Source organism: Gallinula chloropus (genome assembly GCF_964237585.1).
Source record: "Gallinula chloropus genome assembly, chromosome: 23".
In the NCBI taxonomy this organism is placed as follows: Eukaryota; Metazoa; Chordata; class Aves; order Gruiformes; family Rallidae; genus Gallinula; species Gallinula chloropus.
Window position 1 is genome coordinate 94,862 of NC_140108.1, and position 16,748 is coordinate 111,609.

At 58.6% G+C, this 16,748-nt stretch overlaps 1 protein-coding gene across 1 annotated transcript; it reads right to left on the reverse strand.

Moving 5' to 3' along the window:
- Positions 1 to 2,110: 2,110 nt before the first annotated feature.
- On the reverse strand, positions 2,111 to 4,579 carry TMEM51 (transmembrane protein 51; the record flags this gene model as incomplete). Its single annotated transcript, XM_084274591.1, has 2 exons — positions 2,111 to 3,289; positions 4,239 to 4,579. 2 exons carry the CDS (start codon positions 4,577 to 4,579, stop codon positions 2,878 to 2,880), a joined length of 753 nt encoding a protein of 250 aa, XP_084130717.1. The 3' UTR covers positions 2,111 to 2,877.
- Between the last annotated feature and the right edge of the window lie 12,169 nt (positions 4,580 to 16,748).

A 16,748-nucleotide genomic window follows, 5' to 3' on the forward strand; every position in this document is an offset into this window, starting at 1 on the left:
CGGCGCAGCAGCCCTTGCTCACGGGGGGGGCCATGGGAGCTGTTGGAGCACATGATTTCTTCAATACTTCTTGTTGTATTTTGTATCATGCACAAAGGGGTCTCACAACCTCAGGCAAGTGGCTCACGTTGCCACCTTGGCCATGGGGATGCTTTATCCTCCATCCCCTCACCCCATCCCTGACCTCCTGCCTGGCTGCCACCCAAATCCCGCTCTCCCCTTTGCTGGCAGCAAAGGGCACCCCAAATGACAGCCCCTAATTAGCACGGGCTCTCTGCTAAACCCCACATGTCTCTCGAGTGTGACTGCAGTGCGACTGGAGGTGGGTGGGTTGGTTGAGCCAGGCGCAGCTCCAGCACCCGTGTCCCCCCTCCATGGGTTTTGGGTAGAAGGGAAGTGTGGCAGCCCTGCACTGCCCCAAACAGTGCTTCCCTCTATCCCAGAGTTGGGATGGACACAACAAGACCATAATTCTTCGGAAAAACAGCCCAGGCCAGCTGGAAAAGAGCCCAAAGCTTGCATTTTTGTTAACAGCAACCCCCCAAGATCGCTTTTTGGCCCCATGGGTGAGAAATTCCCACATCACCCAGCCAAAATACACAGCAAGGGAGCACAAATTCACCCTTCATCCAAACCCCTGTGGGCAGCTGGAGCTGGGAATTGCACTGCCAGAGCAGCTCACGGTACCTCAGTTGGGATGATTCATGCAAAACCCCTCCCCAAAATAAATCCATCTACAAATAAACTGCAAACAGAGGCTGCCTGCTATTCCCAGGGCTGGGCAGGACCTAAATGCCAGCCCCAAACAAAGTGGGGATATGGTCACTGTGCTGTGGCCATTCGGCACCTGTGAACAAAGTTCCTGCAGGAGAAGCAGCTACTGAGTCCCACCAGGTTTGGCCATGCTCTGTTTTGAGGCAGAAGCACCAGATTTTGCAAGGGAGCGCTCCTCTGCTAACCTCCTTTCTTCTCCATCACCCTGTGATGAGCTACTCCTGTATCCACGGTGCCCTTGGGGACGAGCCGTCCCGGGACAGCGACGGTCACAGCTCTGGGACCACTTGCACTTCTCAGCATCCAACGTCTCCCTCCACTTTCCAAATCCCACCTAAGGACAGGTACACAAGTAGCTGAAGATGCTTGTTAGCCATTTGGGCATTGCTGGCTTAATTACTGCATTAGTCAGAGCCTTTTTCACTGGGGTCACTGGGCTTTGCATCCTTTCTGCCTTGTGTTTCCTATGTGAGGTGTCAGGAAAGATGCTGCTCTTGCCTGTCCGTCCCATCAAACAGGAATTTCTGGCCAAGAAGCTCAATGAAACTTCGACACCCAACTGCTCAGGCACAAAGCTTCGCTTTACAAACCCAGACTGCCAGAGATGACTGTGAGGGCTGGGTGTCTTCACCAGGGAGAGGGAGCTTCATGACCTGCTGCAGGGTGGCTCTGAGGAGCACACGCACCTTCTGAGGAGCTGCACCCCCTCAACCAGAACCCTACAGGACACCCCCCTCCACCCCCAAATCCTTCCATCTGGGGTATATCCTTCAACTCTCGCTTTTCCTTCTCTTCAGTAAGAGTCCCTTATTTAATGATGTTATTTTGCCCACCCGGGATCATGCCTTGGGGCATGGCAGAGCAGAATTTCCTGTGACACAACCACCCAAATGAAGGGACGCAGTATGAGGTAACGGCTAATGGGAGAAGCTCTTAGGTAGATTTGGGCCAGCATCACCTCTCTGTCCTGGTTTTGTCCCCTCATGCTCCTCTCACACCTTGTTATCACCCACACTGCTGGGTCAGCCTCTGCCAAAGGACCCAGAGCTCCATCAGTACCAGCATCCTACCATCCTATCATCATACCAGCCGCATCATCCACACCACGGTCTGCTCCAAATTCATGGGAGATGCTGCTCTTGACCCACACCATCATCATTCAGCCCCTACGAGGGGAGGGAGCTGACAACTCTACCATCGATCGCTTCACTAGGAGCCCGGGATGCTCACGGAGCAACATCCTCCCTTAGAACAGCTGACTGATTTCTCTTTTCCAGGCCGGCTTGCAAACCCCGCGAAGGGCTGACCAAGGGCAGGCACACACAGCCCCGGGGTACAAAAGGTTTATTTGGAACAGGTCTGCTCGCACAGCGCGCTCGGTACACCCCACACGCCTCCCTGGCAGCGCTCAGCTCCCGACTCCCGGCCTCTCTCCACTTGCCTCAGACCAGATCACCCCGCCAGAGAACCCGACAGGGAAAGAAACTCAGGCCAGAGATCCATCCTCTGCCCCTAGTAGCACAGGGCTCGTCTCAGCTCGCTTTCCACCAGCAAGCACCAACCTTGGCAGGAGTCAGGGCTGGCCCTGAGCCACTGCCCCAACCCCCCTACCCCCCCAACCCGGGCAACGCCATTGTCCTTAATCAGAAAGAAAAGGCACCAAAAAAAAACCCCTGGAGCACCGCCCTTTTCCACATGGAAAATTCCTCAGTATGGGTTTGGCGATGGGCACAAGGGGAGAGGGGGTGAGGAGCCACATCGGCAAGTCCTTGCATAAAACACCCCCAGGAACACTTCAGGTCCTCCCAGTCCACCTGTATTTCGGAGCAGCAGCGCTACAGGCAGCCAGGTTTCCACCCCCACGGTCTTTTGTTAAATAAATCCCGTCCTGGGGACAGCTCGTCCTGTCGCCACGCTGCAGCACTCATGCACCCGTCGCGTCCTCTGCGTCAAAGCTTTTCGGGAGCCCCGATGGCTTCTGCACCCATGGGCTGAGCCCCTCTGAGCATGGCTGATTTCTTATAGAAAAAAACCAAACCGAACCAAAAACAACCCAAAAGAAGCCAACAAAACCAACCCAGCAGCATCACAGACTCCTCTTCTTTAAGTCATTTGCCGGCTCTCCAGCACTTTCTCCTGGATCTCCTCATACTTGGGCGGAGGGGTCAGCGGCTCTATTGTGACAGGGTTGGTGTTGTTCCCCTCTGTGAGGTTCAGCCTGATATCCTTCAAGTGCAGCTTCTCTGACTTGATCCTCCGGACCTTCAACGGCTTCAGGCGCTTGCTCAGGCGCGAGTTGTGCCGGCTGGGTTGTCGCTCTGCACTGGGTTCTGTGCTGGCAGCTCCCGAAGGCTGGGTGGTTTCATCGAGCCCCGTCAGCGACTCGTAGGAGGGCAGAGAGATGCTGATCCTGTTGCTCCTGTCCAAGTCTCTGGGCTCTGAGTAGCCAGCGTTCATCACCTCCTCGTAACTGGGGACGTAGTACTGGGAGGACACGTCTTCGTCCTCTTCTTGACTGGGGGGGGAAACATTAAGGCTGTCAGTGGCACATTACTTCAGCTTTGCTGGGCACAGGGAGCGAACCAACCACCCAAACAAACCATGGGACAGCGGCTCCCTTCAGTTTGCCAGAATCGATTGCCTCCTCACCTCTCTCTGTTTCCTCACAGTGTACCTCTGTCTGCAATCACCACATCCCTCTGCCCATAAACCCTCTTCAGGTACTGCCGATTCCTGCCCCCCCTAGCAGAACACTGCCTTCTCCCCTCACCACAAACCAGTCCGGAGACGTGTCACTGGGACATTGCTACTCTCTCTGAGTTGCTTGGATGCCTTTCGGGTCGGGTACCACCCCTCCTCTCCCTGCACTGTGGATCACACTAATTCCCTGTGCTGCCAAGACAGCCTGGGACTTCTGCACCCAGTGTTTGTTCAGAGTGTTCCGGCTGCAGCACCAGCCTTTGCTCTGCTTCTCGGGACTTCCCTGAGCAAACAGGAACGTCCCCAAGACTTTCACCGGGTCTAAACTCCATTTCTAAGCCTATGAAAGGCTGCTCAGTACTGCCAGCTGCACCCAGTGAGACGGCACACCCAGCATCTCCCACCCCTCTCCTCCATCGCCCGGCTTACAGTGGCGATCCCGCTCTCCTGCGTTAACCATTAACCACCAGTCCCAGCGTTACCCTCTTGGCGTGCTGCTTGTGCACTGACACGGAAGGAGCGGCACGTCTCTCAGCGCTGGCTCCGTCTGCACCCCAGCTTACACACAACCAACCTCCAGCACCACAAATACAGCCAGAACCACCCCTTCCCCATCTCTGAGGGATACTTTAACCCTATTTTAGCACATGTTGCTACCAACTTTTGCCTCTCCTCACTCCTGACCCCCTCAAAGATGACTAACAGCCCTTAACTTCGCTCCTATGCCCCACCCCGCTCCCTTCCTCCCCTTAAAAAAGGCTCACCTGTCCTCCTGGTGCGAGGGCTCTGCAGGTGGCTGGTGCTGCACGCAAACAATATCCTCACTCTGCCTCTTCTTGTCCCGGATATTCAAGCAGATAGAGAGCAGCAGCAGCAACACGCCTGCCCCCACCAACACGTATGCCACTGAGAAGGTCTTGCTCTTCAAAATGCCCCCGGTGCCGCGGTCAGGTTTGCTGCTGTTCCCAGCATGGGTGGTGGGTTTGTCAGGGGGGCTGAAGCCAGGGACAAGGTTCCAGACGGCCATGATGATGCCAAGGACGAGCATCCCCAGCCCGATGGCGGTCAGGGCGTAGTGCGAGCCGTTGGTCCGAGACTGGGCCATTGCTCCGGCTGCCGGCTGGCCAGCTGGGCTGTCCCCACCTCACAGCACGGCTCAGGTCGGGATGGGTGCAGGCCTGCTAGCACACCGGCCGTCCTCTCCCATGGCAGGCAGCAAGCTCTGGGAAGAGACCAAAAGCGATGGTTAGTGCACAGTGGGATGCAAAAGCCAGGCAGCCACCGTTCTGGGGGCTATGATGACATCATTTCATCCCGCTAACGCTGCGAATCTAATTGCACCACGCCTGCAGAGAGCACACCAGGACACGAGACAGCAGTCAGCAGTCAGCAGCAGGATTCTCGCTGGCCATTCTCACCGCCATCCTCTGCTCTGATTTCCACCCACCTTAGAAAAGAACGGAGTTGTTTCCTATGGACTTTGACTGACCATCTGCAGAGGTGATAACCAACCCCTTCACAGCACCAAGAAAAAGCGCTGCCAAACCAAACCCTGCTGCTGAGAGAAATGCTCTGGGATTTATGGAGCTGCCCTATGCTCCAGGTTTTACAGAGCGGCCCTACCCTAGACAGTTTCTGGCAGTGCAAACTAACCGGGAGCTGCTCAGCAGCACACCTCTAGCCATACAACTTCCCTTTTTCCCCGTTTGGGATGGAGCAGGGCTCCTTGCAGTGCTGGCTGCCTGCCCAGCAATGCTTTCCTGTCCGGAGAAGAGAAAGCAAAACCATGGCTTTCCCAGCCAAGCCAACCCTGTGGTTCCCTCTGACCACTGCCTGCAAGGGCTGCTCCAAAATCAAGTTCTTGGCTTGCTCCTGGCCAGTGCTCCCCCCTCCCAGTGTAACACAGACTGGTGACGAATCCCGTGGCTGCATCCCACTGATTACTCGGGGCTGTCCGAGTCCATCTGTCCCTGACCCACAGCAGGGGTGGGAACTCCTCCTGCACTGCCTGGAGTGAATGTCTGCGTTTTTCTGAGCCGCTTGGGACCAGATGCCAAAAATAAACACAAGGAACTGCATCCTCTGGCCGCTCGCCTCCTTGCCCTTGGTTTGCTGAGATTGCAGCTGTGAGCACAACTCCTTCCTGAGAACTGTGGGCGAGGAACTTGGATCCTGGCAGCAAAGCCCCCCACTCCATCAGCCCCGTTTCCAGCCCAGCAAGCCTTGCAGCACCCTCCTTTGCTGCCTTCCCGGTCTTATGCCTGTGCCAAAGCCATATGTGGCTGCGCACACGCACCAGGGTTGTCTCCATTCCTCCCTGGCTGCTGGAAGTCACCCTTGGACATGCTCTGCTGCGTGCTGTCTCTGTACACACCCTCGCCCTCCAGCGTAGCTGTCCGGTTCAACGGTCCCAAGCTTCACGTTGGGTTGTTTGGCTTGAACGTGAGCCTGGTTTGCTGGGTCAAGGGCCAGAATAAACCAGGATTCCCAGAAAACAGCCCGGCTCCAGCCGCTTGCAGGAAGGCAGCACGCAAGGCAGGAGAGGAGAGGAGAAACCCGCTGAGCCGCTGCCCACTGCAGCCCACTCACTGCCTTTGGAAGCTCACCAAGGATGTCCCAGCCTCATCAGACTGCTCCGGACCCACACTGGGGTTGGCAGTGTTCACACTGAGCCAGGAAGGGCCAAAGTCTTTGTTTTCGCAGTCTGGGGCGGGGGTTATGGGGTGAACGGGAGCTGCCGAGCCCTGCCGAGCCCTGCCCAATGGCAGGCAGGTGGGGGCAAGCCCACCCTGTCCCATAGCATGGCTCCCACCCTGCTCCATGGCATGGCTCAGCACCAATGCCAGCCCTGATGCTGCCACACAGCCCCATCAGCTTCTCTGGGAAGGCATCCCCTGCTCCCCACCCCCCGCCTGAATCCAGTCCTAGCAAGCAGCTGCTGAGGATGCAGCACATGTTACACCCCCTTCCCCCCCCCCCCCAAAAAATAAGGTCCTCACTGCCGTGCCAAGAGCAATGGAGCCCACCATACCTGACCGCTTCCCAGCCTGCGGTGCCGGCCCCGGGAGCAGCCTCTGCCCTCCTACACAAAGTCTCTGGTCCCTACCTGCCCCTGCCCTGCCCATCGCGCCCATCCCTGTCAGCAGGGCACTGGGGGGACTGGCACGTGAGGCGGCTCTGCCCAGCCCCGGCAGGACATGTGCTGCCAACATCCAGGCTCAGGTCAGATGTCAGGGAAAAGTTCTTCCCTGAAAGAGTTGTGGGGATGGGGCACAGGCTGCCCAGGGTGGGGCTGAGTCACCAACCCTGCATGTGTTTAACAGGCAGGTAGATGAGGTGCTCAGGGATATTTAGCATAGGACTGGAACGGTTGGACTTGAGGAGCTTAAAGGTCTTTTCCAACCTGTGAGTCTGTGATCTCACGCTCCCAAGCGGCTCCCTCCGAACTCCCAGAGAGCCCCAGGATGGGACACCTTCCCCCCATGGCTCTTGTACAGCTTTGCTTCCACGCATGGGATGTAGCATCACCACCCACCCTGGCACCGAGCTCTCCCTCCCCAACACCTCCAGCGCCAGAACAAGGGCAAGACGCCTCTTCCAAAGCCCTGCTAGCAGCTGGAGCCCCTTCTCATGCCAATGCCAAGCCAGCACACCCTTATCACCTTTCCCGCAGTTACCGCATCCCCTCCCTGATTTATGACCCCCATGTCTCATTTTGGGTCTCCCAAAGGCGAGGCACATGGCTGAGGGGCAGCCATTGGGTTCCTCACTTACCTGGTCACATGGACAGGCTCCTGTCCCCGCGCTGTCTGGAGAAGCTCCACACACACCGACATCAGCCAGCTGAGATTTCGATCACAAACTGCTCTGATGGCTTTGGGGCAGCAAAGGGATGCTGCAGACACCGTGGGCACAGGAAATGTGTGGGGCTGGTACCATGTACCCGCGGTGCCTGGACCCCCGCACCCATTCCCGGTACCGCTGCCTTCCCTCGGGCACCTCAGCCAGGATTAGAGCTTTTACATCAGCTCTGATGCCTGAAAGTTTTACGCAGATCCCTCGCTGCAGTGCCCTGCAGCCCAGGAAAATCAGATTACAGCAGGAGACCTGACATCTCCATTGAATTATCCCTTCTTTTGGCTTTGCAGAGCACACTCCTAGCGCTGCTTTGGCAATAACCCCGCTGCCCTGACGCCGGCGGCCGGTGAAGGCAGCCGCTGTTATCTCTGTCTGGGGTCCGGCATCGCTGGCGCTGTCTGGAGCAGCAGAGGTGACATCAGCGAGACGGACGCTGGTTAGCACAGTGAAAGGGTGCTGTGACTTGAGGGGTTGAGGGCAGCCCACAACCACCCACCAAATCACCCTGAAAATCTCACCAGGGCTGGTACCGCTCCTCTGAGGCAGCACCGACCACATCCACCCCGAGCAGAGCAAGTGGAGCAGCACAGCACCGAGGGATTCTCCCACTATGATTCCCACCCCCCATCTATTCACCCAATCCGCTCTCCCACTGCGCCACACCACAGTGCTCACTCACCGTTCCGACACCGTCTCTGGCCAGCCCACTTGCTCCTTGCCCCCCCCTCCCAGCTCCCTGCTGCTCCCATTGCTGTTCTGAGCCCAGCGCCCCAGCCCCCCCCCTCCAGCCCTCACTCACAGCGTGGGGTCTTCCCAGCAGGCAGCCCAACCTTCGTCCCCATCCCACACACGCCGGCGGCCCAGCGCTGCGCTGGCAATGATTTACACCAGGATCTCCGAATCATTAAACTCCATGGGTGCAGCTGCAAAGCCCAGGGCACCTGCACCCTCCCGAATCTCTCCCGGCTCGCCGCAGGCTGCCAGAGCCGAGGGACGCTCTGTGAATTCTCCTGGGACGGTTCAAATTGTTAATCTGGCACAGGGATGAGAGCTGGGGATAAGCCCTTTCCCAAGCACAGCCCAAAACATGCCCAAAGGATTTTGGCACCAGCATCCAGGTGTAGGGATGGCAGCAGATAACATCTTCCCCGCCGCAGGAGACACCAGCCCTCCATAGCAATGGTCCCACTGCAGGGACACGTGTGTCTGTCGTCATCCCATGTGTCCCTGTCATCGTCCCACCCCCAAAGGGAGTCAGCCCCTCTCGGTGCTCCTGGCCAAACACCAACCCCCATGGGGGTGACTCACGCGGAAGCACGACACCCATCGCTGCCCACGGCAGCACCCATGCTCCTCTGCCCTCTGCAACCTTTGGATTTTCCCCTCCCGTGACATCACCTTCCCGCCCCAGCTGCAACACCTTTGTCATGGGATCACGAGAGATGACTGTGCAGCTCGGGGAACGGGTCAGACCCTGGGTGCAGGCACGGGGTGAGGTTGCTCACACTGAGCCCCAGGGCTGCCTCGCTGCACTTTGCAACAGCAATCTCCAACACACTGGGGATCGGTGCTCATCTGTGGGCATTCCCAGAGGCAAGTACACCATCTGGAGGTGGAGCAGAAAGTCCCAGGGCATTTGGCCCCCTGCTTCGAGGTGATCAGAGATGGGGTAACTCTGAGCCAGGCTTGGCTGCCACTCTGTGCATGGCCCCGGGGGACAGGACCCCTGCTCAGCTCCTCCACAGCAGCTCTGGCACACAAGATGGTCCTCCAACTTCAGCTCCTTCATCTCCATGTCCTCCACCTCCATCTCCAACTCCAATTCCTTCATCTCAGTCTCCAACTCCTCCATCTCCTCTTCCATCCCCAACAACTCCTCCATCTTCAACTCTACCCTTACACACCGACAGCCATCTCATTAACCACCTTCCCCGCTAATCAGTGACGCAGCACATCCTCATTGGCTTGTTCCTGTGGCAGCAGTGACCTTGTGCAGAGCCCTTGTTGCACCAAACTCCATGTGGAGCCAGAAAACCAAGAGGTCAGGACTCGGACCATCATTTTTCCTTGTTTTTCCAGCCTGCTGACGTTCTACCTGCCCCAGCAGTGGGGATGTTACTGGCCAGATGCAGCTCAGGGGATGCAGGGAATTCCCCCCTGCAGCTAACCAAGCAGGGAAAAGCAGCACTGCTGCCCATTTGAGCAACCCCTGTTCACTTGGATCTATACCCAGCTGGCTTCAGAGCATCTCCCTGGGGAACATGGCCCCGAGGGACAGCCCCGCACAGACTACCAGGGCTCTGCCACATTTTCCTGCTCGTGCTTCCTGCCAAGAGTGTACAGGAATGCCCCCATCATTCTGCATCCCCTACAGACGGATTAAGAGCCAATTTCCCCTTCTTTTTCATTTTAGCTTTATTTTTAACAACTCCTCCTCGACTGTGCTCTTGCAGGCAACACACAGCAAGCAGCAGTGGGAGTTTTTTCCTCAGAACTCCCTGTAAGACACTTCCCCCTGTCCCAGCCCGGCGCCAGCCCACCCTGGAGAGGAGCCCAGGGCCCGCGGCGCCGTGGCTTCCTGCAAAACAAGGGTGTCATGAGAAAACTAAGGGCTGCTCAGCCTGCTCCTGGGTTCAGGATGCTGCATCCCACCCATAGCCACGCTGACAGCTGCAGAACAACAGCCACGGGGTGGGGGGGCTCACAAAACACCCCCATTTGCACAAGAGGAGCACCCAGCCCTCCTCCAGCTGAAGGCATCTGCCACCACCTCTGCGGCCTTCGCAACACCAGAGAGAAGCCAGGATCAAGTCATCAAGTCATCCCCCCATCCCTGCCCCGGTTTGAGAACCATCTCAGAGCCACAGAAACCAGCATCTCCCGAGCCATAATGGTCATTACGCATCAGCCAGCCATTAGCTTGAACTCTGCCGCCGTGGTCCGAGCAGCTGCCTCCCAGACTCTCCTTCTTCCCGTAATCTCATTAGGGCCATGGGAGCAGCGCTCGCTGCAAACCAGTAATGGACTCGGACAGAGAGTCCTTTAAAATTCATAGCTCAGGGCATGGCCATTTCTTCCTGGGGATAACGCTGCCCGGCACCGACCCACGGCAGCACTGGAGCTTGGTGAGTCCTTGCCGTGTGTCCCAGCGCACTGCCTTACCCAAGCCCGGCTCAGCCCAACACCTCTGGGCTGGGATCTGCTAAACCACGGATATTGGGGTGCAGGGGGGAGTGGGAAGGGTGCTGGGGCATTTTCCTCTCTCCGGGCTAGGAAAGGGCATTGAATCGCCAGGCTACGCTGTGTGCCCGGGCTTGGGAACAGAACGCCAGCCTGGGAAAATCCCAGTGCTTTGACTCTGGCTCCTTCCTGCTTTCCTTTCAACTCCACTCTGCACCTTTGTGTTTGGTTTTGCTCTTTGAAATTTTCCTAATCCGCCGTTTCCTGCCCAGATAAAGCCGTTCCTCTCCCAGCAGACTTCCCCTCCCTTTTGCTTTTGGATCAGTGACCTGACCACCCCCTGCTCCAGAGCCTTCCAGTGCTTGTAGACATCATCCATCTGCCCTTCAGACATCTTCCAAAGCTGAATCCAACATTCCCGCTGCCTTGGAGCACTTCCCAGCCCTCCTGGGGTGCTTTAACCAGCTCCTGTCCCACCATGGGAGTGCCCCCCCCCCAAGCCTTTTCCGAGGAGAGAGACCCCCCCCAAACATGACCTGCAGAAGAGAGCAGAGAGGAGTCGGGAGGCAGGAACGGGGAAGGGATGGAGCAGCCAAGCGACCCGGTGGCCAAGCACAAAGCAGGGGTGTTCAGCAAGGCAGGGTCCAGGATTTGGATGGGGTGGGGGCTTTTACTGGGGCAGGGGGGGTTATGCAGCTCCCTGCACGGCTCCCACAGGATTTCCAGCTGCTTCAGCAGAGCCCTGGCCCCAGTTTCTGCCTAGGAAATACACAGGGAACAAGAAAGGCGTTGAGGAGACGGACACATACCTGGGCTGCCAGAGGAATCCAACTTCTAGGGCTCCAGCTGGGAGTGCTGCAGACAGGCCTGGCCTCCTGGGATCCCTGTGGGAGCGCGTCTGCGGGCAGCACCTCACAGCACTGCAGCCTGAACCACGGCGCCGGGCTGAACCAAGCCTCACCAGCTTCACCAGCTCCCAGCTGTCCTCAGGGCACCAAACATCCCGCCTTCCCCAGGCACTTCCCAAGGATTTTCCCACCCGTGTAATTACCCGCAGATAAAATCAAAGGCATCTCACATACTTCCGAGTCATTTCGGCTGAGGGCTGGACCCAGCCCCACACCCACGCATTCCTCACGGCCAGCTGGGAGGATTCCCTTCCTGGCCACCGCGACAAGATGTCTGGGATCTGCCGGGATGCACGGCTGTGCCGTAGAGCGATGCAACGCTGATGCATCCCATGGAGCAGTAACTGAGGTTTGTGTTGGAGGAGCTTTAAAGGAAAAGCCCAGCAGCAGCTGCAGCCCAGCAGCTGAAAGCTGGGACCACGACATGGGACCACAACGTGGGACCACAACACGGGACCATGCATCTCACCCAAGCTCCACCATGCAGAGCCGAGGGCAGCCCATCTCACATGGGATGTGCTCTCAAAGCTGCCGATTCCTGCCCACGTGGCCATGCTCCCCAGCAGACCAGGGCTCAGAGATGCTTGCCCCCACCACATCACTCCAAAAAGCAAATACCAACCTCTGGTTTGGGAGATGCTGCCGATAGCAGGTGCTGCTCCCCCAAACCTGGGGAGCTTCAGCAGGGTGCAGGTGACCCTGCACAGGGGGGTTCCTCGCCACAAGGCCCCCCCACTGCCCTCCTGCCACAGCGGTGCCAGGCGCACCACGGCTCCCAAGACTGCCCGGTTGTATGAAGCCTGTATGGGACAGGCACATGCTGGGATTGCACCTGATATGAACACACACAGCTGGTTTAGAGGGAAAATAACACCTAGGCGAAGCTGTCGGCAACACCACGGGTATGACCATCCCCAATGGGTACGAGTCACAGAGCTCAAAGCCCAGTAAGGGGCTGCTGGCGAGGCTCTGCCTCAGTGGGGGGAGAGGGGTGTGCTGGCAGCCTTCCTCCCCTGCCAGCCCCCAGCACCAGGCTACCAAAAGTCGCAGCCCCCGAGAAACACCCATCCCACGGGTGTTTCCTCCCTGACCTTGCCTTCCAGACCCATGGATTCGGAGGTTCTTCCCTTACCCCTCAAGACATCTCGGGAATGAATCACCAGTCAGAGAGAGAAGTTTCCTAAAATAATTGATGGGCCGTAGCCCAAAACCCGGGTGCAGGAGGGTGTGCCGACCCAGCCATGCACCTTGGGTGACTAACCGACCGCACGCAGAACACCCGCCGCCGTCGCTGCCTTATGCTCACGGTGGGATTTCTTTCCAAACCAACTCCGGGGAGATGCTCCCAGGGTTTTTCAGAGCCCTTGGAAACTCGGAGCCGCTCACTCTTCTGCAAGAAGGACGCGGTAGGAAGGACTGAACCCCCGCTGAGCGGCGTTGGGTTCATAAACCGCCCGGCGCGGGCCTGCCCCGTGCGTGTTTCCGTCTCTTTGTTTGCTTTCCAAGCAGAGCCGTGCCTCCCCTGCATCCCTTCCACCTTCCCGGGAACTGACGCCTTCCAGCGCTGGGTTTGCCGTACGCGACTGCCGTGCCGTGCTGTGCAGTGCCGCGGGGACACCGGGGGGGTTTGGCGTGGGGGCTCATCTCGCACCCTTTCCCCCCCCCCCCCTTCTCTCGACTCTGAGCTCACCCTTCCCAAAAGGACGGCTACCCTTTGCCCCCTCCCCGGGAAGGGCATCCCGACAGCCCCCTGGCACGAACGGGTCACCCCACCCCCCCCCCCACCACCACGACATCGCCGCTCCCAAGCCCCGACGCTCCAACCCGCGTCTCGGTTTGGGGGTATTTTCCCCACAGCCCCCCGGAGCCCCCCCCCATCTCCAGCCCCCCCCGGCGCCAGGCAGGTCCCACCCAGCCCCCCCGATAGCCGCCCCGGCGCCGGAGCCCAGCGGGGAGCAGGCAGCGCAAGATGAATGGCGGCACTGAGCGCGCTCCGCGCCCCGGACACGGCTCCCCCGGCCCGGGACTGGGGTCCCGCCGCCCCCCTCCCGGCCCGGCCCCACTTACCTCCCGGCGGCAGCGGCGGGTCCCTCCCGGGCCGGTTCTCCCTGCCCGGCCCTCCCGGGGCGGTGCTTGCGGGGCCCGGCCCCGGCGCTGGGGCGGCTCGGGGTAGCGCTCCCCGGCCTCGGCCCGCCCGCCGTGGAACGGCGCCGAGACCCGGGGGGCCGGGCGGGGCCGGGGGCGTGGAGGCACCCAGCCCCCCCCCCCCCCCCAGGAGCGCCGGGCTCCGGGGTGCAGGCAGGTTTGGGGTACAGGCACGCTCGGGGGGTGCAGGCAGGTTTAGGGTACAGGCAAACTTTGGGGTGCAGGCAGGCTCTGGGTGCAGGCAGGCTCCAAGGTGCAGTCAAGCTTTGGGGTACAGGCAGGCTCTGGGGTACAGGGGAGCTTTGGGGGTGTAGGCAGGGTTGGGGTGCAGGCAAGCTCTCCCCTCCTCTCCCTTCCCTCCCCGTCCCCCCCAGCCCCGCTCCCCCAGCTCTCACCCACCAGCGAGCAGTTGCAGACAGGGCCCAGGGGAGGTGGAGGAGGGGAGCTGCTCACCTAGGGACCCCATCACATCATGTCGGTCTGTCTGGGCCTACCATGCCCCTCACTGTCACACTCCTCTGCCCCCCGCTGTGCTTCACTTTCCGTATTCTCTAAGAGTTCCCAGCACCGGGGGGAAAGGGCACGGGCTGATTTTGGTTCCCCTTCTTCAGAGGCTCCAGCCACCACGGCTTCCTCAAGGAAGGGATGTGCTATGGTGGCAACCAAGCCAAACACGTTCCTTTCCCATGCTCGCTGCATTTCAGGCCCCTCACTACAGGAGCTGGGGAAGGGTCTGGAGCACAAGTCCTGTGAGGAGTGACTGAGGGAGCTGGGGCTTTTTAGTCTGGAGAAAAGGAGGCTGAGGGGAGACCTCATCACTCCCTACAGCTGCCTGCAAGGTGGCTGCAGAGATGTTGGGGTTGGTCTCTTCTCTCAGGTGACAAACAACAGGAGGAGAGGGAATGGCTTGAAATGGCACCAGGGGAGATTTAGGTCAGAGCTCAGGAAGAATTTCTGTACTGAAAGGGGTGTCAGGTGTTGAACAGGCTGCCCAGGGAGGTGGTGGAGTCACCATCTCTAGGGGGGTTTAAAAGGCCTGTGGATGAAGTCCTTAAGGACAGGATCTAGAGGTGGGCTGGGCAGGGTTAAGCTGGGGCTGGACTCAATGATCTAAAGGGTCTCTTTCAACCCAGGTGAGTCTGTTTCTATGATTCTACCTGGCCATGAAGGGGGCGGGCTCCAGCCCACCGGCATCACAGGGTCCCTAAACCCCAGGGTCCTTGCATCCCTGGGTCCTTGCATCCTGGGGTCCCTGCATCCCAGAGGCTGCTCCTGCAGCAGTTAATTTATCCGATTCCTACAATCCATCACTCATCATACACAAATGACACATTTCCTCCTGCCTCATCCCAGCTGTGGGGCACAGTGGGGGCTGCAGGTTGCCTCACCCACCCCGAGCAGGGCCCAGAGAGCACTCCAAGCATCGCAGCTCATGTTTCTAATTTTATAAAAACCCAACAGCTTGCAAAGGGTCTGGGATGTGAAGCGGGCTCATGCCCCCAAGCAGAGCCGTTCCCCAGTGGGGCAGTTGTGTGCTGTAACTGCAGCCGCTGGGGCTCTTCACCCCAGAGCAAAGGCGATGTTGCCACAAACCCGGGCGCGGGTTCCCAACCAGCCTGGAAAGCACTTTTATCATGCTGTAAACACTCCCAGTTAACCACCCGCTCACTGGGAAGAGCAGATCTGGGTCTGGGCTGCTGGCCGCGTGCCTCGGCCCTGTAGCCAGGCAGTCCCGTGGTTCCCAGGCTGGAACTCCTGCCCACAATTGGGAAGGATGTTATTAATGAACAATTAACAGCCGCAGTTAACCACGGGGCAGTGGGCTGCTCTGGCCCCCACAATTAATTACTGTGCCCAGCATCTCCCCAGCCGCCATCCCAGCAGCAATGGGGACCTGTGCTTTGCCCTCACCCGGCCGTGACATTGAGCGCTTCTGAGGACTGAGGTTGTGCTGGAGATGCTGCTCAGGGTGGTTTTTTTCCCCAGCCAGGAGTGGAAGAGCAGCACTGCCACGCTCACTGGACCAGCCACTGCGGTTTTTCCTGCCCCTTAAGCCCTGCAGAAGCCAGCGCAAACCCTCCCAAACCCCACACTGAAACTTGTCGCATCCCTCCTCGCGTGACTCAGCGTGCCGCAGCCCTGCCTCGGGGGAGCCGGTGGTGCTGGGGATGTGGGGCAGAAACCCTCCCATTTCCCAGCATGGCTCCCCACCAGCACAATCCCCTCTGTTCCCAGCCTGGGTTATTTTCCACTGACTCACCTGCTCAGCTCCTCCTCCGGGTGCTCAGCCGCGCTGCCCTTCCCCAGTCACAACACGACACCTTCCTTCTCTAATCAAAGGCCAATTTCTACAGCCAGGCTAGAAATAAGTAAACAACTAATTAATTTAAATATCTATTTGCTTATGGGGTTTTTTTTTTCTTCCCTTCTATGGATTATTTTGCATTTTCAGGCTTAGCCACCTGCTTAAGCAAATATCCCCATCCCATCCCCATCCCAAACCTGTCATCCTGAGCAGCTCTGGCAGCCTGTGTGTGGAGCTGGGACTTGTTTTCCCAGAAGGTTCCCTGTAAGAGAGCAGAGAGGCGGAGACGCACTTCACATAGTGACTGAGAGCACCGATCCCGTGCCAGGACAGCCCAGCTCAAGCCAGAGGGAGGTTCCCCACCCTGCAGACACAGGAGGGATGCTCGTAAGGTGACTCCTCACGGTTGGCAAAGCTGAATATTGGCCAGAAAAGGCCTTTCCCCAATGAGCCCTTTGCTCAGCTGCGCCCATTGGCAGGATCTCCTCCTGCTGCCGACCCTGCTGGTTTGCCCATCCTTAATTTAGGGGGTTTCACCCACACCCCTTGATACTTCGACTTGTTTCCCTTCGGCTATGGCAGCCAAAGGGGTGTGAGTATCAATCTGTGGGCAGCCTGAATCTCCCCTTGCAAACACTCACTGCCTTGTCTGGGGCAGGCTGGTACCTCTTTGGTGGGGGGGGTTATCCAGGAGAATCGGTGGGATAAAGGGCTTTGCTTGCACAGGAACACCGAGGAGGAAAGGGGGGGGGGGGGGCCCAAGCAGGAGCTATCAGTGGGCAACAAAAGAGCCTTTCAGCTGGGCATCCGATGCCTGGGGCTCATGTTACCCGGCATGAATGGCAAAAATCGGTCACCAGCCCTTTTCTCGTGCTTTT